Source organism: Mustela nigripes, chromosome 14, assembly GCF_022355385.1.
Source record: "Mustela nigripes isolate SB6536 chromosome 14, MUSNIG.SB6536, whole genome shotgun sequence".
Lineage (NCBI taxonomy): Eukaryota > Metazoa > Chordata > Mammalia > Carnivora > Mustelidae > Mustela > Mustela nigripes.
In genome coordinates this window covers 56,509-77,233 of record NC_081570.1, presented here as the reverse complement: position 1 = coordinate 77,233, position 20,725 = coordinate 56,509, and the positions used below count along the sequence as shown (strand labels likewise).

The 20,725-nt window shown below is 64.1% G+C and overlaps 3 protein-coding genes across 8 annotated transcripts in view; 1 reads left to right on the top strand and 2 right to left on the bottom strand.

The window, feature by feature from the left end:
- Positions 1-52: 52 nt before the first annotated feature.
- KLHL17 (kelch like family member 17) lies at positions 53-6,103 on the bottom strand. Of its 4 annotated transcripts, XR_009399742.1 has the most exons (13): positions 5,875-6,103; positions 4,765-5,024; positions 4,556-4,677; positions 4,176-4,397; positions 3,584-3,700; positions 3,171-3,384; positions 2,706-2,850; positions 2,454-2,621; positions 1,941-2,029; positions 1,760-1,833; positions 1,374-1,555; positions 373-998; positions 53-232 (listed from the first exon to the last, which is right to left on the bottom strand). XR_009399742.1 is itself a non-coding variant. In XM_059377036.1 (12 exons), the coding sequence occupies exons 1-12, from the start codon at positions 5,988-5,990 to the stop codon at positions 770-772; spliced, it is 1,938 nt and encodes a 645-aa protein (XP_059233019.1). In that variant the 5' UTR covers positions 5,991-6,103; the 3' UTR covers positions 53-769. The 4 variants fall into 4 exon arrangements, 3 of the variants coding, with proteins under 3 accessions (XP_059233019.1, XP_059233020.1, XP_059233021.1); XM_059377036.1 differs by having other exon boundaries at positions 53-998; XM_059377037.1 differs by lacking the exon at positions 2,454-2,621 and having other exon boundaries at positions 53-998; positions 5,875-6,102.
- A 94-nt stretch (positions 6,104-6,197) lies between these two features.
- NOC2L (NOC2 like nucleolar associated transcriptional repressor) lies at positions 6,198-20,286 on the top strand. 2 transcript variants are annotated; one of them, XM_059377033.1, is made up of 20 exons: positions 6,198-6,333; positions 7,206-7,573; positions 7,724-7,894; positions 8,963-9,137; positions 9,224-9,343; positions 10,005-10,125; positions 10,211-10,301; positions 11,188-11,266; positions 11,375-11,485; positions 11,855-11,968; positions 12,672-12,860; positions 13,109-13,248; positions 14,187-14,298; positions 15,891-16,004; positions 16,347-16,448; positions 17,387-17,530; positions 17,646-17,759; positions 18,711-18,846; positions 19,202-19,315; positions 19,622-20,286. In XM_059377033.1, the coding sequence occupies exons 2-20, from the start codon at positions 7,542-7,544 to the stop codon at positions 19,726-19,728; spliced, it is 2,286 nt and encodes a 761-aa protein (XP_059233016.1). In that variant the 5' UTR covers positions 6,198-6,333; positions 7,206-7,541; the 3' UTR covers positions 19,729-20,286. The 2 variants fall into 2 exon arrangements, with proteins under 2 accessions (XP_059233016.1, XP_059233017.1); XM_059377034.1 differs by lacking the exon at positions 6,198-6,333 and having other exon boundaries at positions 6,368-7,573.
- SAMD11 (sterile alpha motif domain containing 11) overlaps positions 20,275-20,725 on the bottom strand; it is a 20,689-nt gene continuing 20,238 nt past the window's right edge. For both annotated transcript variants that reach the window (XM_059377028.1, XM_059377029.1), the window contains exon 14: positions 20,275-20,666. In XM_059377028.1, the coding sequence (XP_059233011.1) occupies positions 20,421-20,666 (246 nt within the window). In that variant the 3' untranslated portion in view covers positions 20,275-20,420. The remainder of the gene's footprint in view (positions 20,667-20,725) is intronic.

The window sequence follows — 20,725 nt, the reverse complement described above, 5'->3', positions numbered from 1 at the left end:
GCACACCTGTCCCCAGGCCCTCCTGGTCACCCCAGATAAGACCCCAAAGGGTGGAGATGTACACTCAGCCTGAAGGCCACAGAGCCCGAGAAACATGTTTATTGTTCAAGTTGGCTCATATTGCTGTGTGGGGTCTGGGGCACACTGTGCTCAGCTCAGTGCAGGATCCAGAAGACACACCATGCCCACGAGAAGGAAGCTTGCATCATGCCCTTCTTGGGAGTGTGCCTGGCTGGGCAAGGTAGGAGAGGCGTGCAAAGCCCAGGCTGAAGGGTCTGCACCTGCTCAGAAACCGCCCCCCACCCCTGCAACCCTGGCCTGTTGCTCTGCACCTGCCCCCCCAGTCCCTCCAGGTCTAGAGTCTGAGCTCACCTCTGACCCATCCGCAATCCAAGTGTCCACCCCCACTGCTTGTTGGTGCCCCCAGGGGGGCAGGACACCTGGGAAGGCAGCTTGGTCCCAGAGACACAGGACACGTCAAGGGGAAACGTGTGAACTAGTAGGCGCTGCGCGGTTCACCGACCGATAAATAATAAATAGATAAATAAACTAGAAGTAAACGGCGCACACGCACGCACACGCACACACACTGAGCAGTGAATACAGAAGTGGCCGGCCTCGACGCAGAGACAAGGACAGACAGGGCAGGACCTTCCTGGTGGGGGCCGAGCACCCCGCCCCCGACACGCGAGGTGCTGGGGCCGCCCTGTGGAGCTTAAGGCATGTGGGAGGCCGCGGGGCCGGGCCTCTGGGCAGTCCGCGCCGCGGGTCAGAGGCTGGTGGACGACACGGACAGCGTGGGCGAGGAGGGCGGCGGGAAGTTGAGCAGCTCGAGCACTGCCACGCCCACGCTGCTGCGCCGCGTGAACATGCAGGACGCGGCCACCCACTTGTTGGTCCTCGGGTTGTACTTCTCGATGGAGTTGAGGCTGGAGCTGCCATCGTTGCCCCCCACGGCATAGAGCCAGCCGTCCATGGACACCAGGTCGTGCGTACTCCTGGGGGTGCGGTGGGGGCGGGGAGGTGAGCGGCAGGCGGAGAACTGCTCTCAGAGCCTCCCGGGAGCCAGGGGAGGAGCCCCCGGGGGCGGGGCGGGGCGCTGGGTGGAACCGGAGCTGGGCGGGGCCCTGGCGCTGGGCGGGACTGGGAGCTGGGCGGGGCCCTGACGCTGGGTGGAACCGGAGCTGGGCGGGACCGGGGAGCTGGGCGGGGCCCTGGCGCTGGGCGGGACCGGGAGCTGGGCGGGATGTGTACATGGATAGGAGGCGTGGACACATCACTCTGGCAAGAGGCTTCAAGGCAGACCTGGGAATCTGGGGGGGGCAGTGGTGACAGGGGGACACTCCGGGCCTGTGCGGGAGGGGCCAGCGCACCTTCGGATGTTCATGGGGGCCACGCTCTCCCAGGCACCGGCCTTAGGGCTGTACCTCTCCACAGAGTTGAGGCAGCTGGTGCCGTCGTTGCCGCCAGCCACGTAGAGGGCCCCCTCCAGCACCGCCACCCCTGCTGAGCTTCGTCGGCTCAACATGGAGGCCACGGGGGTCCATGCATTTACCTGCGGTTGAGGGGACCAGCTGGGGGCAGACCCGTTACCGGCCTCCCTCCTCCTCCACAGTCCAAGGACCCTCTTCTAGGACCGGGTGTCTGTGCGACGGGATGGACCTAGAGGGCTGGTCATCTGGGTGATGTGGGTGTTCGGAGTGAGGACCTCAAGTCGCTCTTGGAAAGGGAGATTCATGGGCTGGGGGGTGTTTCCTACCTGGGGCTCATACTTCTCCACAGTTGCCAGGTGTGACGAACTGTCGTAACCACCCACAGCGTACAGGTTCCCATCTGCAGAGAGTCAACGTGCCCGTGGTGTGTCTGCTATGTGTGGGGTCCCCAGGGTGGGGCAGGTGGGGGTGGGGTGGACACTACACAGAGCAGGCCCTGTCACCCACCAAGCATGGCCACACGCACGTATCGCCTCCGGGTGCTCATGGCAGCGATGGACGTCCATGTTCCCGTCAGAGGGTCATAGCGTTCAGCACTGTGGACACCAGGCCTGCCGCTGACCTTGAGCAGTGGCAGAAAGGCTGCCCTGGTCCCAGGACCTGCCCTCTCCCACGGAATGATTAAAATCCCATCCTAGGCAGTCACAGAGACTGATCCCAGAATCCCACCAGAGCAAGTAGCAGGCCCTCTGGGTGGGGACAGGGGCCCCTAGCTGGCTGCCTGCATGATCCTGGGCACGTGTCCATGGAGCCCAGCCCCTAGGCTGGGGGAAGAACTTGAGAGGAAAAGAAGGGGCAGCTGGGCTGGTGCAGATGGAGAGACCCAGGGTGCCCTGGTGACTTGAGTCAGGGTGGATCCCTCTTTGCTCCCTCCAGGCATGATCTCTGCAGTCCTGATGCAGCCATACCTGCAGCCGAACCAACCCCAAGAGGCCACCCGGCCCTGACCCCGGCCACTACCTGTTGAGGCAGGAGGCCCCATCGTAGCCACCAGCTGCATACAGGAGCCCGTGCAGGGCAGCCACACCCAGGCAGCTGCGCCTCGTGCCCATGGACACCTCAGGCTGCCAGGTGTTGGTCACAGGGTCGTACGACTCTACGGTGGCCAGGTCTGAAGTCCCATCGTAACTAGGGGAGGGGTCCGCTGCCGGTCAGGACTGGCCCAGTGGGCATATGCTAAGCCCCTGACCCAAAACCAGCGTCCACACTTACCCACCCACAGCATATAGCCGGTTCCCAACTGCTGCCACGCCCACCCGGGCCCGGCGCGTGGACATGGAGGCCACCACGTGCCAGCGGTCAGTGCGTGTGTCATATGCTTCACAGTCTCCATGGATGGCGAACAGGCTCCCACCACCTAGGAAGGGGGAAGTGACGGGGCAGGACAAGGGACCCAGGGAGGCAACGGCTGGGCATCTCTAGTGCAGCTCAAGGTCAAGAGTACGGGGGCTCCAAGGGTGGGTGGGGATGAGGATCGGTGAGTGGGTCATACCGCACGGGGTCCTCCACAGGCGAACAGAGGAGCAGGTGTGGGGTGGGTACAGGATGTGACCAGCGCGGTATGAGGTAGGCTTGTGCTGGGCTCAGGGACAGAAGCACAGGTCAGGGATGGGAGAGGAGAGGGAGGGCATGTGGGGGAGGGTCCTGGACCCGAGGGGACCAGGCAGGTGAACATACCCACGGCGAAGAGCACGGGGCCGGCGCCCTCACAGCGCCGGGGCCGCGTACGGCTGGTGCCCAGAACGCCCCTTTGCTCAGGCAGCAGGTGGAATTTGAGGGCCTCGATAAGCAGGTCCTTGCAGTCAGGATGGTGCCTCACCAGGCTCTCAGCATCCACGTGGCCCAGCAGGAAGTCCCGGCTCAGCAGGGGCAGGCGCACACACTTCATGAGCTGGGACGCAGGGGTGCCACGGTCAGGTGGCAGGCCCCAGGGAAGAGCTCCCCCTCAGACGTGCTGGCTCTTCTTGAAAACGTCTCTGCATCACTCCTGTGAGGGGGTCTCTGTACACAGCAGACCCCAGGGGCACCCAGGTCCTCAGCCGCTATGTGTCCCCTTCTAAGCACAGTGGGCCCCTAGGTGCTGGCCTCACCCTTGGCACATGCTGTCTCCGAGCGTCCACATCATGTTTGACCCAGCTCAGGACGGCACGGTAGACGTCCTCCTCTGAAGGCACGTTCAGGCTGTCACTAGAGACCAGTTCCAGCACCTAGGGGTGGGGACCCTCAGACCTGAGATCTAGGGAGGACTTTGGGGGTCCATGGAGCCCTGAAGGTACCCGGGAGGGAGAGTCCAATGGGGAGGCCAGTGTTCCTACAAGAAGGGACCAAGCAGGGTCAGGAGCCACAGACTCGGTTCCCATGGGCCCAGGCCCGGAACAATGCTAGGGATGCAGACCCAGGGCCTACAGGCTGTAGGCAGGGATGTGGTCAGAGGAGGATGAGATCTGAAGTCAAAAATTGCAGGTTTGGGTGGGTCAGAAGGGGGTGTGGCGGGGGTGGGGTGGGGAGAGGGCGGGGGATGGGTAGTGAGGCTGGAATGCGGGTCAGAGGCTGGAAATAAGGGTTGGGGGGCAAAGGGCCAGGTCCGAAGGGCCAAGATGAAGGAAGCCAGGAGTCCTGGGGCTGGGGCCAGGGTCTAGGGACTGGGTCAGGGTCGAGGCGGTGCCCCCGCTGGCACGTTACCTGCTTTAGTGGCAACAGCATGAACTCCTCGGTCTTGGCCACATCCACAAAGTGCTGCAGCACGTACCTGTGTGCGGCCTTGAGCAGGTCGCTGCATGAGTGCGTGTCAGCAAAGCCCCGGATGCCCAGACAGTTGGAGGGGTCGAGCTGACTCAGCAGGAACTTGCAGCAGGCGTCACGGACGCCATTCAGCTGCAGGAGGCTGGCAGCTGGGAGCAGAGTCTGTGGGGGGACACGAGAGAGAGAGAGAGCAGGGGAGCAGGGACAAGAAAACGGGCCACGAGGGACTGAGGGAGAGGCACAGGGAAACACCAGGAGCTGAGGCACAGGGGCCCAGCGGAGCTGTGTGAGGGATTGAGAGAGGGACCAGGCAGCCTCACCTGCACGTTGCCTTCGCCCACCACAATCTCAGCCGTGTACGCAAACTGCACCAGCTGGTCCAAGGCCTGAGGGTCAATGTCATGCAATGTCACGTGCGTCTGGCGGCTCTCACTCATCTCATCTGTGGGGACAGAGGGTCAGGCTGGTCCCTGCCCGGCGAGATCTGCAGAGCCCCCCGAGTGCCCAGACTGCATGTGGGGGTACTTGCTTGTGAACATGGCGTGGAAGTAGGGACTGCAGGAGGCAAGCACCACCTTGTGTGCTCGGATCTCCTTGGCCGCCACGTGCAGGACGATGTCACACAGGAGGCCACGCTGCCGCATGCGGCTCATGGCCACGAAGGCATCGTGGTAGTGCCGCTTGGAGTTGTGGGACACGGTGTGGCCCTCACGGCTCAGCAGCTGCACTGCACCCTCCATTGGAGCCGTGGGCCGGGCCTGGCGAGGACGCGCGCGCTCTGCCTCCGGGCTACAGACGGGCAGGGCCAGGTCAGACGCCCGCTGCGGGGAGCTGCTCACCCACCCCTGACACTGCAGCAGGGCGAGGGCACCGAGGTGGCAGCCCCCTCCCTGACAGCCCCTACCTGGCTTCCATCAGGAACCACCCCCCTTCTCCTTCACATACAGGGAGCCTCCCTAGAAGTGCAGCAAAGCTGCCCCACACCTGCTCCTCCGCTGAGGTCCAGTCGCACCCGATGCCAGCGCTGGCCCTAGCAGCTTCCTCTGCCAGGATACCTTCTGGCACCATACTCCCCTCTGCCCAGGTGTCCCCACAGAGTAGCCCGTCTCTGCCCCTAACTTGTAAGGACCAAGTTCCCTTCGCCCTCTTTGGGTCCAGGCGCTCCTCTGTCACTGGCCGCCCTTCCCCTTCCCCATCAGAGTCCAGTGTCCTCAGCACGGGCTGGGCACACAGGATGTGCACCAAGCGCGACTGGCTAAGGCTTCAGAACAGCTCTGAAGACGGCCCCTATGCCACCAGCAGGCCGAGCCTCACCCGACCCTCCCCAGCGGCTCCACCCGCCACCCCCCCATCCTGCAGATAAGTCGCCCAAGTCTGAGCGGCGCAGCCGGAATTCAAGGGCGGCGGGAGAGGACAGCGCCTCCGGGAAGCAGCCACTTTTGCGCGCCCGGTCCCATGTCGCTGCGTGCGCGACAAACGGGGGGAGTTGCACCTCTAGGGGCGGGCCGAGCCTGCGGGGCGCCAAGGCCGCCTCCTCCGGGCAGCCAGCCAGGGTGGGCGCACGCCCCTCCTCGTCGCCCTCCCGGGCCCACTCAGCCCCTGGTCTGGCGCACGGTCCCCAGGCCCTCGGCCCACTTACGCCGGCGGCTGCGGCTGCGGCGGCGGCGGCTGCGGCGGCGCCTCCGGCCCAGGCCCCGGGCTGCCGTGCTCCGGGCTTTGCGTCCTGCCAGCCGGGCGCTCGCTGCGCGGCTGCATGGGCTCGGCTGCCGGACCCGCCGCGACCCGCGGAGAACGCGCAGACGGACGGACTTAGGACTGCCGGAGGGCTGCTAGGCGGTGGCGGCCGGCTCTGCGTCCCTCGCTCCCGCCGCCCGCCCGCCCGCCCGCAGCCGCTGTTTCTCGGCGCCGCCCGCCCCGCCTCCCGCGCTGCCCGCGTCTTCGCGGACGGAACGCAGCGCGGCAATCCTCCCAGTCCGCGTCCGGGCGCCCCGCCCGCTCTCTCCTCCGGGAAGCCCCCGCGGCCCCGCCCGCCGCCTACATCGGAGAAGCCACCCCGACCGTCCATCCCCCGCCAGTTCCTTTAAGAAGCCTCGTCCCCGTAAGCACTCTGGACGGCCCTGCTGCCCTTGGGGCCTGTGGCACCGTTCTGCCTGCCCCCGTTGTGACCCCAGGCAGGCCAGTTTGCCCGGCCGGCCTTCGCTGGGTTCGCTCCGTGAACCCCTACAAGTACCAGGCCTGGGACTGGGCGCCAGCGGCGGGGGTGGGGGGGGCGGGGGCGCAGGGCCCGGGGGATCTGCCAGGAGTCACGCCTGCTCCCTAGAAGCCCGCGGGATCGGGCGTTCCAGGCCCACACACTCTGGCCCTTTAGGGGGCGGGGATAGGAGGGCACCGTGTGGTTCTCCCGCCCCTTCTGCAAAGCAGTCTTCCGGACTCTGGGCTTCTGGACCCGCCTTCACACAGGCGGGGCAGGGAAGAGTGGCCGCTCCCGCCCAGCCCACACTGTGGACTTAGGCAAATTCCCGGCGGAGGACTCGGAGGACCCAAGTATCAGCCGCAGTACTTCCCGTTCGATTTGGCCAAACGGGCTTCAGTAACAGCTCCGGGATCTGTCCACTGTCCCCCACCCCCGCCGTGGCCTGTCCAGTGAAGCAGAAGCGACTCTCATCATTCTGACCCTCATTCGATGCAGGCGAGACTGGCCTGGTCATCAGAGCGTCATTTTTTCCCGGCGAATTGCCCACCTACGCGGCTAGTAGCCCGCTTTTCCTGCGAAGCTGGGCTCTTTATTATTGATTCGTGAGAGCTCTTTGCATAGGAGTCTTGTCTGTCAAGTGTCTTCCCCGGGGCGCATTTCGTCCGGCGCCTGTGCATTGACCCCCTTCCAGGCACGTGCTTCTGGAGCTCTGGGGAGGCTGTGGGTAGCAGGGGAGAGGATGCCCCAGGTCCTGGGCCTCGTCTTCCCTGGGGCAGGTGATGTGCGAGCAGCCGGCCAGCGTTCCATCCCGTGCAGTCCTGCCCGACTTTCGAGATCGACAGCCCGACACTCAGCGATGTGTGCGGGAGCCGTGACTGAGTCCGGCCTGCGCCGTTAGCGTCCACCCGGCCGGCCATCCTGGGAGCCCGGAGCGCCGAGGATGTGAACTTGCCCTCCCGCCTGGATGCCACCGGAGCCTCGGTTGGAGAAACTCAGAGCCACCGGTGGGGCGCGGCGGGGCGGGGCCGAGGGCGGGGCCGGCCCGGAGGAAGTGCGGCTGCCGGACGGCATTCTGGGGCCGGAAGTGGGGCGCACGCTGCGGGCGGGCGGCGATGGCGGCGGCGGCGGCGCGGGCCGGCAAGCGGTGAGTTGGGGGTCCGAGGGCCGACTGGGTCCGCCGGTGCCTCCCGGAGCGTCTCCGTGTCCCCGGCGCGGCTAGGCTGGGCGGGCCGGGCCGGCGGGGAGGCCTGACCCGGCCGGCGGGGAGGCCTGACCCGGCCGGCCGCCACCGCAGGCGCCTGGCGGAGCTGACAGTGGACGAGTTCTTGGCTTCGGGCTTCGAGTCCGAGTCGGAGTCCGAGTCCGAGTCCGAGTCCGAGTCCGAAGGAGCCGCGGGAGCCGGGACGCGGGCGGTGCGTGGAGCCGACCGGAGACGGGATGGGCCGGCCGGGAGCCCCTCGTCCAGGTGAGGGGAGCGTCCCCCGCGGGTCGTGCGTGAGGCCAAACCCTCTCCCTGTCCGGGCCCGTCGCGCGGGTGGGGACCGGGGGCCGCGACCCCGCGCCGGTCCCCGCGCTCGTTCGTTCCTGCAGCGCTTGCCGTGACGAGCCTCCTTCCACTCCCCTGTGTGCTCGGGCCTCCCCCTCGTGGAGACCCGTCAGTCCCCGCTTGGCCCGGAGACAGGCGGCGGGAGGGAGCGGGGAGCCCGGGCGGGACTCGATCCCAGGGCGCTGGGGCCGTGGCCTGAGCCCAGGGCAGACGCTTCACCGACGGAGCCCCCAGCGCCCGACGGCCCGTATTTTGGGCGCTCCCTGGTGCGTCCCGAAAGGGTCCCTTTCCGGCCTGGAAGAGGTTCGGCAGCCCGGGGGAAGCGGGGCCGGGTTAGGCCAGAAAACGAAGTGGGGCCGAGGGCCAGGAAGCCGGGGTGAGAGAGCTAGGGAGTAGGGGCGCGGCCCCTGTTGCTGGTGGTGCAGAAGGACCCTTGGGCAGCGGGTCAGTGGACAGAGACCCGAGGGAGCAGGCCACCAGCCGGGGGAAGGACGCTGTGGTGTTTCAGGGATTCGGAGCGGCGGAGCTGCCGAGGTGGGGGCAAGCCTTACGAAGGACCGGTGACCGGGAGAGTGGAAGGTGGCCCTGGGGAAGGGCCGGTGCTGGCTAGGGAGAGGGGCGTCTCTCACTGAGAGCCTGCGGAGGTCGGGTCACTGATGCGGGAGGTGGAGCAGAGGGTGGGCAGAGGAGTCCGGGAGAATCTCCGGTGCGGCGTCGGCGTTGGGTGGGACGTGCAGGTGTTGGAGCCGTACAGAGAGGCTGTCGGACGTGTGCATCCAGAGTTTAGGGGCGAGGGCATCTGCTGAGGGCGCGACCCTGGAAACTGCCCTGCGTTGGCTGTCCGCAGCCCTGGTGGAGGGAGCTGTCCGGGCCCCGCAGCTTCTCTGTGGAGGCTGGCAAGCTTCCAGTGTGGAGGCCAAGAGGCCTCTGCCCCCACCCCTGTGGGCTGCGCCGGTCCGTTGTGCCTGATGACCCCCACCTCCTTAGCCGGCATAAAGGTCGAGCATCTGAGCATAAGGACCAGCTCTCTCGGCTGAAGGACAGAGACCCCGAGTTCTACAAGTTCCTGCAGGAGAACGACCAGAGCCTGCTGGACTTCAGTGACTCAGACAGCGCGGAGGACGAAGAGGGCCAGCTCCACTCCCTGCCGGACACGCTGGAAGTGAGGGCCTAGGCCCGACGGGTGGGGGCAGGGGCACACTCAGGGCCCCTGCCCCCTGCTCTAGCCTGGCCCTCTGTCTGGTACAGGAAGCCAGCGAGGAGGAAGATGCGGGGGAGGGTGGGACCCCCCGCGGACTGAAGGGGAAGAAGCGGGATTCTGCTCCTGTGACCCTCGCCATGGTTGATGGATGGAAGCAGGCGGCGAAGGTGAGGCGCGGCATGGGGAGGGCCTTTGGACACCCCTGCCACCTGCTTTAAGAGGAGTCTACCCTGGCCTCGTTGCAGTGACTCGGATCTGTGCAGTCGGGAGGGTGGGGGGGAGGCCTTCTCCGAGCACTGGCCCTGGAGTCCTCCTTAGCACATGTCCTTACGCTGAGAGGCTCCAGGATCGCGCTCTGTCCTTCGGTCAGAGATCCTGGGGGCGCTTCTGCTTTCTGCCCCTCAGCTTCCCTCTCAGGTGCTCCCCGGTGCTGAAGGCCACTGCGGGCAGGACACACTCGGTGCCTTTGTCGGTCATTGGAGCCAGAGCCCTTCTTCAAGGCGTTTGCATTGGTTTCTGTGGGGAAAGGGAAGGGCAGAGGGAGAGTTCTGGAAACCACCTGTCACAGGTTGCCGCCCAGATCTCGGACCCTCAGCCTCTCCCCTCTCCCTCTGACCCTGAGCCAGGCTCGCTTCCCTTCCAGGAACGTTTTGGACTCCTCTCTCTGTTCCCTGCGTGTGTCTCCATAACAGCTGCTGCTCCACGTCTCAGAGTGTGGGCAGGGGGCACCTTTCTCTTTCAGAGCAGGTTTCTCTGGTTGCCTCATGCTCTGTCTGACATGGCTGACCCCCCCCCCCCCGACATTTTGGGTCCTCTTAACCCCTTTAGCATCACCTTACTCCAAAGCTGTTCCACGAAGTCGTGCAGGCGTTCCGAGCTGCTGTGGCCACCACCCAAGGAGACCAGGAAGGTGCCGAGACCAGCAGGTTCCAGGTCACGGACAGTGCTGGTGAGCTGGACGAGGGGATGCGGGATACCGGCCCCCTGTTCCGCCTTCTGTACTGTGAATGGCATCTGTGGTCCCCTCATCGTAGTGTTCAACGCCCTGGTCACCTTCTGCATTCGCGATCTCTTTGGCTGTCTCCAGAAGCTGCTGTTTGGAAAAGTCCCGAAGGCCAGCAGCAGGTGAAGGGAAGAGGGAGGTAGGGAGGTGTGGTCAGGCCCCCGCATTGGGGAAGGCAGAGGCCTTGTGATCTGGGGGTCCTCTCTAGACCCCGCCAGGACAGAGGGGTGTTGAATGAACATGGAGCCGGGCCCGTTGCCGTGTTCCTGGGAGAGGCCGGGCGCGCGGGCCGGTTGGGCGGCTCTGCTCTCCTTTCTTGCTTCTTTCTAAGAAGCACGTCCTCTACCCAGAAGGTTTTAGGGGCCCGAGTGCGCGCTTGGCTTCATGCCACTGGTTTTCTAGGTCGTGATCCTCTCTAATGAGTGTCTTTTCCACTCCTTCGCTGTGTGGTTGGGGAGGTGTCTGTGCCCACATAGGTCGGTGCCTTTCACAGCTGAGTTTCAGAACCTTAAATCCCATGTTAGAGGAGACTGAGGAGGCGAGGCTGTGAAGTCTTCAGTGAGAGAGAACAGCCGCAGACCTTTGGCAAAAGGGGAGGCCCACTGGCCTGGGAGGGCCGTGCAGCCATGTGCCTAGGAGGTAGTGAGGGCCTGAAGGGTCAGACTATCCCCAGACACCAGGAAGAAGGCTCCAGGGAAGGGTCCTGCGTGACCTTCTGAAAGGGAGGCTTGGGGCGGTGGCGGACCTGGAGACAGGGGTATTTGGGTCTGCTGGAAGTTGCCAGGGTGAGACTCGTGACCAGGATGGCGCAGCTTTGTGGAGGTGGCCCTGGGGGAAGGGGGCAGGGAAGCTGACAGGTGGGGTGGGGCTGGTGCTGGCCAGGTATGGACTCTTGCGTGAAGGGGGCCGCCGCATGGGGAGAGCCGTCACCGGGAAGGGGGGTGGGTTTGGGGAGAAAGTGCATTGTGGGGGTTCACTCAGACGGCTGTGGGTTTGGTCTCTCTGTAGGGTGCTGCACCCGTCTGGCAGCCCACTGTGGGGCAAGCTCCGGCTGGACATCAAGGTTTACCTGAGCTCAGTTATACAGGTGTGGTTCCAGAGGGGAGAGGGCCTGCTGTGCTCCACGGGGCCAGTCCTTCCTTGTTTCCCAGATGGGCGTGGGCTGGGGGCCTCACGGCATCTCCCGCTTCCCCAGCTGGTGGCCTGCGTGGCCGAAGCGACAGTGGCAGCTGCCGTGCTACAGCATGTCAGCAACTCCGTGCCCTACTACTTGACCTTCCCCAAGCAGTGCCGCCTGCTGCTCAAGGTCAGCCAGGGTGGTGGGGGTGCGCGTCGCTGCCCTTCCAGCGTGCCCCTCTCGTGTGCCCGTCCTCACCCTGCCCCCGCTTGGGTTCTGTCTCCGTCCGCTCTTTGCTCCTGGGGCTGCAAAACCAGTCCCATAAGGGGGTGGCTTTCTGACGTTTCTGATGAGAAGCGAAGCAAGATCTACTCTTGCTTTCTCACGTGCTCCCTGGTACTGCTTTCACGGGTTAGGGTTACGTTTTTGTTACCCCCAGGTTGAGTTCTGAGTGGTTCTCTTCTGAGATGCTCTGGGAAGGGCCGTCTCCCAGCAGTGGCCACGGGGCTCTTTGGCTTGGGGAGGCTGGGGCAGGCAGTGACATCTTGCCTTCTGCAGAGGATGGTGGTGCTGTGGAGCACAGGTGAGGAGACGTTGCGTGTCCTGGCCTTCCTGGTCCTCGTCAGGGTCTGCCGGCATAAGAAGGATGTCTTCCTGAGTCCTGTTCTCAAGGTAGTGCGGGCCCAGGGCTTCTGCCTCTTGTGCCCCCGAGTCTGTGTCCATCAGGGTCTAGGTTGGAAGTGCTGGCCTGAGGGCTGGGGAGCTGCCTTTGTGGTTGGCACCCTGTGTTGGCCCTGCGGCTCGGGGCTCACCCACACCGCCGTCCCTGAGAAGTTGGGGACCGTGGCAGGGATGGGAGTTCTTGAACGCCTGGGGCTCCAAATTGGCTATTCCGCACACCTCTCTCCCTCACTGGGTGTGGAGAGGCCGGGGACCGTGCTGCTTGGCCTCAAGCGGGGATGGCCTGTCCCACGTGGAGCCCCTCTAGAAAGCCCTGTGTAGGCCTGGCACATAGCTGGGGCTCTTTTGCCTCCCTGCTTTCCAGTCCCTCCACGGCGTCCTGCCTCTTCTCAGTGGCTCATGCTGCACTCCCCTTGGCACTCTCCCCCACCTGTAGGGTCCCTCCTCTCGGCACTGTGGACTTTGTTTGAGATTGCTGGCTGTACGGTGTGGAGGCTGAGCAGCAGTAGGGGGCCCAAGGGGCAGGCTGCGTGTAGGGGGAGGGGTCTGTAGCAGACATGACCAGACTGTGGCTCCCGCCAAGGCAGCAGCTCTGGGAGAAAGGCCCAGGTGTCTGGTAGTGGCTTGGAGCTGGGCGGTGGGTACCTAGGCCCCTGGGAGCTCAGGTGGTTCCAGCTGGGGTCTTTCCTGGCAGCACATGTATATCACGTACGTGAGGAACTGCAAGTTCACCTCTCCCAGCACCCTTCCGCTCATCGGCTTCATGCAGCGGACCCTGACTGAGCTGCTCGCCCTGGACACTGGCGTCGCCTACCAGCACGCCTTCCTCTACATCCGCCAGCTCGCCATCCACCTGCGCAATGCCATGACCACCCGCAAGAAGGTGTGTGGGTGTGCCTGCGGGGTGGGGGATGGCCCAGCCTGACCCAGCTGAGGGCCTGAGGGCTCCTGGCTTCCAGGAGACGGCCCAGCATGTGTTTGGGATCAGGGCCTTTGCTGGTGGGGGCTTCGGGCATAGGCAGCGGCACGGGGCAGGGGGGCCGAGATCCCGTGCCCCTGGTGGGTGAGGAAGAGCAGGGCCTTGCCAGGAGCCCCGCGCTGAGCTGGAGACGGCCCTCGCTCTGTGTGCAGGAGACGTACCAGTCTGTGTACAACTGGCAGTTTGTGCACTGCCTGTGCCTGTGGTGCCGCGCACTCAGCACCCTCTGCCCCCGGGAGGCCCTCCGGCCCTTGGTCTACCCCCTAACCCAGGTGGTGATCGGCTGCATCAAGTGAGTTCTGCTGGGGGCAGTGGCCCTGACGTTGGAGGGAGGCAGCTTTCCGTGGGCTGCTGCGGGGATCGGGCTCGCTACAGGGGAGGCATCCTGGACGGCCAGGAGGAGCTGCTGCTCTGGGAGGGTCTGGGCCATCCCTGGACCCTGGGTCTGTTACTGGGCAGCGCCTGAGGAAGTACGGGGGTGGTGGTGGTGGTGTGGTCTGTGGCCCCGTGTCCCCGTGTCCCCGACTGGTGCGTTCTAGGTGATCTGGGTAGAAAAGGCTAAGTATCCTTGGAGGGAATTTGGTTTTTGGACAATTGGTTTTTGGGCTGTGGTTGTGACTCTTGAGTTGTGGTCAGTATCCAGGGCGGATCCTGGAGGAGCTGCAGGAGGCCAGGTGGTTGCCGTTGTTGGCCAGGAGGGGTCGCCCCGGAGCCCCTGAAGGGGGAGCCGTCCAAGCGAGGCGCAGGCCTGCATTAAAATGAAACTAAGTCTGGGGGCGCCTGGGTGGCTCAGTGGGTTCAGCGTCTGCCTTCGGCTCAGGTCGTGGTCTCAGGGCCCTGGGATTGAGCCCTGCATCGGGCTCTCTGCTTGGCGGGGAGCCTGCTTCCCCCTCTCTGCCTGCTTGTGATCTCTCTTTGTCAAATAAATAAATAAAATCTGAAAAAAGAAAAAGACGCTAAGTGAGAAGTCGTGTGGGGTGTTCTCTCACCCGACAACCGAGTGAGGAGGCAGGTCCTTGAGACCAGGATGTCAGTCGGGGGCCTTTTGTCCTGCCGTGTTCTGTGTGGAGGAGTCAGAGGGGCAGGTGTGCCCACCCACCCCGCCAGAAGTGAGGTTAGATCCCCATGGGTGGGAATGCATCATGAGCAGCCAGGCCAGAAGGGGGAGGCTGGTTTGGGGGGTCTCTGAGGCTCAGGCCTCTGCTCACCCCTGCTTTCCTGTGCTCCCAGGCTGGTCCCCACTGCCCGCTTCTACCCCCTGCGCATGCACTGTGTGCGCGCTCTGACGGGGCTCTCGGAGAGCACCGGCACCTTCATCCCAGTGCTGCCCTTCATACTGGAGGTGAGAGGGGGCCGCCACCGGGGACTGGGGGGGGGGCGGGGTTGTCTGGTGCCTCCGGGCTGTCTTCGGAGGCACCTCTTGCTGTCTCTGGACTGTCCCTTCCAGAGTGCTGGTTTTCTCATTTGTAGAGCAGGTTTTGGGAGGGCATCGCTCTGTGTGGAGCCTGTGTCATGTGCTGGTAGGGGCCCTGGCCGTGAGGACACGGACGGCTGCTCTGCAGGGCTGGCCTGACGGTGCTGGTTTTAGGACACGCTTGGGTCTGTCCGGTCCAGTACAGTGAGCAGGAGAGCTGGGCCAGAAGCCTCGGTCTGATTCCAAAGCTGCGTTTCTTCTCCTGCGCGCTCCTGGGTCCGTTCGTGTGGACGCACACATCTGTGTGTGCACACGTGTGTGTGTCCTTGCCTGCCTGCACGCACATGTAGCTCAGGTACCGAAAGGTGGTCTGACTAAAGCCCAGAAGCCCGCTAGGGCTAGGCCTGGACCCACTGTACGCCTAGGACTTCACGTCTCCCTGTTAGAGAGGCCTGAGTGTCCCTCACCGCGAGATGGGCCAGGTTAGTGTCTCAGGGTGGTGTGCTGTGCTCCCAGGGCTGTGTTCTGTGTCTCCTTACCAAGCAGAAGAGAGAAGGGAGCCCCTGAGGGTTCCGACTCGGATTTCTTCCTCTCACAGCTCTTGTACGGACTGACCCCTGCCCCAGCGTGCCGCTCTGCAGGGCACGTCCCTTCGCAGCCAGGCCTCTCCTTTCCAGAGAAAACACCTCAGGAGGCAGTTTCTGCCCTGCCCTTCCGGGGTGGGTGGGAAGGGGTATCGAGAGCAGCCCCCCGCCCTGTCCCCACACCACCTCGGGCTGAGCCAGGTTCGAGAGTGCCGGTGTCCCCCCTCGGGAGATGCTGTTACTGCCACAGCTGTGGGTGCTTTTCACCTGGGCTTGCGTTGAGCTCGGCTGGGAACCTTCCCCCCGGCTCCGTGGCATCTTCTGTGTTGGCCACCCACGCCCTTCAGGACAGCATCCTGGATCACTTCTGTGAATGGGCTGTGCGGGGGGCAGGCATGGCTTCCACTCTGCTGCCCCAGGGCACCCTGCAGCCTTCCGTGTTTGGACCCAGGGTGGGCTTCTCCAAGACGCAGAGAGCGATGGATGCAGCTGGTGGTCTCTGTGGAGGATGAAGGAGTGGTGGCGCTCCAGACCTTCATCGGAGATGCTCCTGGGGATGCAGCCCTGGGGTTGGCCCAAGGCCTCGGGGGTGCGGTCAGGGGGAGAACGTTGCGGTGGCCGTGGCTGTGTGCAGGTTCTTTGGTCTCTAGATGTTGATTTTTACAGCTTCTTGGCCTAGTTTTAGGAAGGAGTCGATAGCATGTGTGCGCTCCTGGTCCCGTTCCCTTCAGCCAGAGCCCCAGTCAGGGATAAAGTGATGGCCTCAGAGGCCCGAGTGCTGCATGGCAGGGGGTGTGGGGGCCCGCAGGGCTGGCACTGCATGTGGCTGCCCGTCCCTGGTTCCACATTGGGTCTGTTGTAACCCAGGATATGGGTGGAGTGTGACACAGTGGGGCATGCGGCAGAGCAGGCCGGGCTGATGTGGCCTTGGGACAGGTTTTCCAGCAGGTGGACTTTAACAGGAGGCCAGGGCGCATGAGCTCCAAGCCCATCAACTTCACCGTGATCCTGAAGCTGTCCAAAGTCAACCTGCAGGAGAAGGCGTATCGGGTGAGGCTGGCCTCCTTGGAGGGGCGTGGAGAGATGCCTTGGGTGGGGGTCCCAGCCGGATGGCATAGGGCACTGAGGTCAGTGTGTAGGGTGGCAGGGGTCAGCTGAGTGTGGAGTTCGTGTGGACCTTCCTGGGTCTCTTGGGATGGGAGGGAATGGTGTTCTTGGCCTCAGCCACACTGAGTGTGAGCGTGTGCGCGTGTGAGCGTGGCGTCTGGGAGGCTGTGGGGGCCCGTCCTCCAGTTTCCACCCTGCAGACTGAGTGGACACATCGGACTGCTCTGGAAGAGCGCGGAGCTCCCGTCTCCCCAGCCCCGACCTTCTTTCTTCCCTGCTGCCCAGGACGGCCTGGTGGAGCAGCTGTATGACCTCATCCTGGAGTACCTGCACGGCCAGGCCCACAGCATCGCGTTCCCTGAGCTGGCGCTGCCTGCCATCCTGCAGGTGTGTACCCACCATCTAGGTCCACCTTCCCTTCCCAGACCCCTTGACGGCCTGCCCCCGTGTAGCAGACAGAGCTGCTTGATGGGCTCGGCTCCCCATTCACGAGCGAACAGAGGGAGGCATCCTTGTCACAGCCACACAGGGCCAGGAGCCAAGCCTAGCCTCTGTCGAAGGTCCGTCTGCTTTCAGGCCAGATGTTTTCCATCTCACGGAGGCAGGTGCCTCTCATGGAAAGGACCAGGTGGCACTGCCTGTCCCTGTCTGGTGCTGGTGGGCAGAAGCAACCCGCACAGCCGGAGGCCTGTTCGGCGAGTTGGGCTGGGCTGCTCTCCCCAGAGCCGTGCTGGCCGGAGACGCATCCAGACACAGGGCTGGCTGTGTCTTCCAGCCTTTAATTCTGGGCTCCAGGTCCCAGGGGTCCCAGTGTGGAATAGGGCTTTGCAGACTCTGTTGGTAGAATCTGATGGTAAGTGTTCTAGACTTCACAGTCACGGGCTCTCTCACAGCTGCTCAGGTTTTCCAGTCGTTGTTCTAAGAACCCACAGAAACGCATGAGTGAGTAGGTTGGACGCGCACCGGTTCGACTTTATTTACAGAGACCGGCTGGGGGTGGTCCAACCTGGAGGGTAGCCCCGTGGTGCCCCACTGCTGCTGTGCCTTTTCCTGGCCTGTGGGATGGGCCGTCTGCTCTCCAGCCCCCACAGGCTCAGGCACCAGAGATCATGCAGCACCCCCCCACCCCAAATCTGGTGTGTGGACTTGGGTCCCCTCCCCATGTGTGTGCAGTAGGGTTCCCCATAGCCAGAGCTGTGCGACACATGAACCCACGTTCCCTGCTGTCCCGTCTCTTCCTTCTGGTCACGTGAGGCCCAGACGGATTGTGGGGTGCAGAGCAGGTCTGTGTCTGGACCTTGTCTGAGCCCCTCTTGCTTCCGCAGCTGAAGTCCTTCCTCCGGGAGTGCAAGGTGGCCAACTACTGCCGGCAGCTGCGCCAGCTGCTGGAGAAGGTGCAGGAGAATGCGGAGTACATCTGCAGCCGCCGCCAGGGGGCCCCCTTCGCCGTGGCTGACCAGCATGCAGTGGTCAGTTGGGCGGTTGGGAGGGGGGCCGGCGGCACTGTCTGAGGGCGCCAGTCCTGACCGGCTGGGCTTTGGAGGTTTGCGCAGGGTGGGGCTGATCCCGAACCTCTCCCCGCAGGATGCCTGGGAGAAGCAGACCCGAGAGGAGGGGACCCCTCTCACCAAGTACTACAGCCAGTGGCGGAAGCTGAGGGAGCGAGAGATCCAGCTGGAGATCAGTGGCAAAGAGCGGGTGTGTCTGCAGGGGACGTTTCTGGGGGTCAAGGAGGGGATGTGGGCATGGCCCCCTGGGTTGCTCTGATACTGGGATCCAGCTCCTTGGCTGTGACACCAGAGTGGGGAAAGGGGCTTGTGGGAGGGGACAGTCCCAGGGACGACGTCGGCAGGATGGGTGGGGGCCTGTGTTCCAGCGGCAGCTCTGAGGGGGCAGCTGTCCTGCAGCGCTGGGTAATGGTGGGGGGCTGCTTCTCTCATGACCTGCAGATGGAGGTGGCTGGAGGCCAAAGCAGCTGGGGATTCTGGGGGAGTGAGTGGCTGGACTGACCTTGGCACCAGAAGTGGAGGCAGGGAGCCACAGGAGGGGCGATGCCTCTGAGTCTGGGCCTGGCCAGTGGGTGTGGGATGGTGGGACTCGAGGGGACAGGTTCATGCTGAGGGGCATGCCTGTGACTGTCTGTCCTGTGCGGTCACTGTGGGTCTGCTGTCATTTCTGAGATGGATGGTTGAAGATTTGGAGGCAGAAAGGTGAGGGGCTGCAGCTGGGCCTCCAGCCCGTGGGTGTGACTGAACCTTTGATGGCACCTTGTGGCCAGCGTGTGGTTGGGGCCTCCTCTCCTGCCTGGTGGGATGGCTGTCCTGGAGTCCTGTCCCGTGATGTGGACCAAGAGTTGGCTAGAAAAAGTGGCCAGACAGAGTCTTTGCGTGGGGGACCGGTTGGGAGGCAAAGCTTGAGGGGGCCTGGGGGAGGGAACAGGACACTGCGATCAGGCGGGGAGACAGGAGCCGCGGTCCGGATTCCTGCCGTGTGCCGCATGCTGTGGCCTAGCCATGGCTAGGGTTAAGCCTTGGGGTGCAGGGGGTTCCTGGGGCTGAAGCAGGGCAGGTTGGGGACTGGGCTGGGGTGGGCTCTCTGAGCCTCCTGACGATGACCCTCGCCTCCTGCTCTGGCTCTGGGTCCTGCCAGCTGGAAGATCTGAACTTGCCAGAGATAAAGCGGCGGAAGGTGGGAGACAGGAAGGATGAAGACCGAGTGGAATTTAAGGATCTCTTTGACCTGGACAGTGATGGGGAAGACAGTGCCACGGACTTCTCAGAGACAGGTAGGGGCCTGAGCTCCTTGTGGGGAAGGGGACGGTGGGCCTGGAAGGCTTTCTGAGCTGCCTCATGGACCCAGAAGAGGGTGCCGGCTTCCACCTGACCGCTCCTGTCCGCTGGGGCCCTTCTACCGCTCTGCTTTGGGGGAGGGCTTCCTGGCACTGGAACACGTGCTGCCAGACCTTGTTCCCTTGCTCTCACTCTGGGCACTTGGGAAATCTCTCTACCTGCCCAAAGGGGCCTGAGTGAAAGGTGGGTGGGTGTGGGGCTGTGAGCCTGGCCCAGCCTCCTCCCCTAACCGCCCCCAGTGAGCACCTGCGGGCGAGCCCCCTCCCATGGGCTTTTCTTCTCGGTCCCCAGGGATGCCTGGGTCCCCAGGAGCTCGGCAGAGGGTGGAGGAGGAGGAGGAGGAGGAGGAAGAAGAGGAGGAGGAGGGCAGCTGTAGCAGCCAAGAAGCGGCTGGCAATTCAAAAGGTATGCGGTTCCTGGGCATGAGGGGTGGTGCGTGGCCTGTTGAGCCTGCCTGTTCGGAAGCCCGAGGGTGTCAGGGGTGTGGCGGGGCGGGCAGGCAGGGCAGCCAGCTGGGAGGGCAGCTCTAAGCTGGGCCCACATGCTCCTTGGGGATACCAGGCCAGCTGCTCCATTCCCGCTGGTTCTGGCCGCCAGTAACAGTGGCACAGTAAATTAATTAGGGCTGTGATTAATTAGTGATGAGTAATCTCCAAGGCTGGCTTCTCCCTGATAAAGTGGGATTTATGTAGCCTTGGTCTCTCCCTGCAGATGGAGGCCCAGACACACAGGCGGTCCTGGGCCTCCGGGAGCTGCGGCGGCTGGCCCAGGGGCCGGAGGACGAGTTGCAAGACCTCCAGCTCTCCGAGGAGGACTGAGGGCTGCCAGCCTGGGGACCTGCAGGGACTGCGGTGCACGGCTCCCAACTCAGCGGGCAGTCGGGCACATAGCTTCTTGGCTGGCCCTGAGCCTGGCGGTCAGGGCGCACGCTGCGGTGGGGGGGAAGGGCAGCCGATGGCGCACAGGGCTTTATCTTTCCAACATGGAAGACCAGAAAGTACCGAACCCTGTGCGGCCCCTGCAGTGGTGGCTGTGGAGCCCGTGTCTACTGCTGCACCCCCACAGTGCTGGGTCAGAGGCATCAAGACCGTGCAAGGAGCTGACCTGGGGCGGCGCTCTGCCCCGACCTCTGCCCCAATGGCAGTCTGCTGAGAGGCCTGCCAGGAGCAGTCCCAGTTCCAGACAGAGCTGGCGGGGCACGGCCACCGCCCGTGTGGCATGATGGGCCGCCTCTGTGTCCTTCGTCATTCTTTGGTCTGTCCGCAGGTACCCAGGATATGGAGTCCCTGTGCTTGGGCTCAGGTGTGGGTCCCCAGGCTTGTCTGCACCTGGCTCTGTGACCACCCCCAGAAAGTTTTGGAAACTTTTCCTCTTAACTCACATTTTCCTTTAAAAAAATTCTTTGTGTTTTTGCATCCAAATCAAAAAGAAAGCAAGCTGTGGGGTGGGTCTTTTGCATCAGAGCTGCTGGCACTGGAGGGTTAGGGAGCAGGGTCGCTCACCCACCAGTTCAGCACAGAGGCTGGGGGGGCTCTGCAGGCCCTGGGAACAGAGCCACAGTTCCGTTCTCTTGCTTGGGAGAGGCTTGGCCAGCAGGGGGATGGCCCCCCACATAGGGGGAGGGGACCATTGTGGGGGACAGGGGCTGTTCCCCAGAGGTGAGCTCCCGCTCGGGGGCCCGCAGCGTTGGTGGCTGCAGCGGCAAAGCCACAGGGAAGCTGGCCATGTAGAAGACTCGGCCTAGGCGCTTGGCCACCTGTGGAGAGACGGGCCTGGGTGGGGGACTTCTGGACCCGTGGCTTGCAGCCACCAAGA

What these genes read in the sequence shown, in the direction of transcription:
- NOC2L (XM_059377033.1), top strand. Translation starts at nt 7,542, where the DNA reads ATGGCGGCGGCGGCGGCGCGGGCCGGCAAGCG. An exon ending in GCGGCGCGGGCCGGCAAGCG is followed by an intron (nt 7,574 to 7,723) that starts GTGAGTTGGGGG and finishes CCGCCACCGCAG; the next exon opens with GCGCCTGGCGGAGCTGACAG. An exon ending in AGTGCCGCCTGCTGCTCAAG is followed by an intron (nt 11,486 to 11,854) that starts GTCAGCCAGGGT and finishes TGCCTTCTGCAG; the next exon opens with AGGATGGTGGTGCTGTGGAG.
- KLHL17 (XM_059377036.1), bottom strand. Translation starts at nt 5,990, where the DNA reads ATGCAGCCGCGCAGCGAGCGCCCGGCTGGCAGGACGCAAAGCCCGGAG. An exon ending in CCGCAGCCGCAGCCGCCGGC is followed by an intron (nt 5,025 to 5,874) that starts GTAAGTGGGCCG and finishes GCCCGTCTGTAG; the next exon opens with CCCGGAGGCAGAGCGCGCGC. An exon ending in GCCCCCATGAACATCCGAAG is followed by an intron (nt 999 to 1,373) that starts GTGCGCTGGCCC and finishes CCGCACCCCCAG; the next exon opens with GAGTACGCACGACCTGGTGT.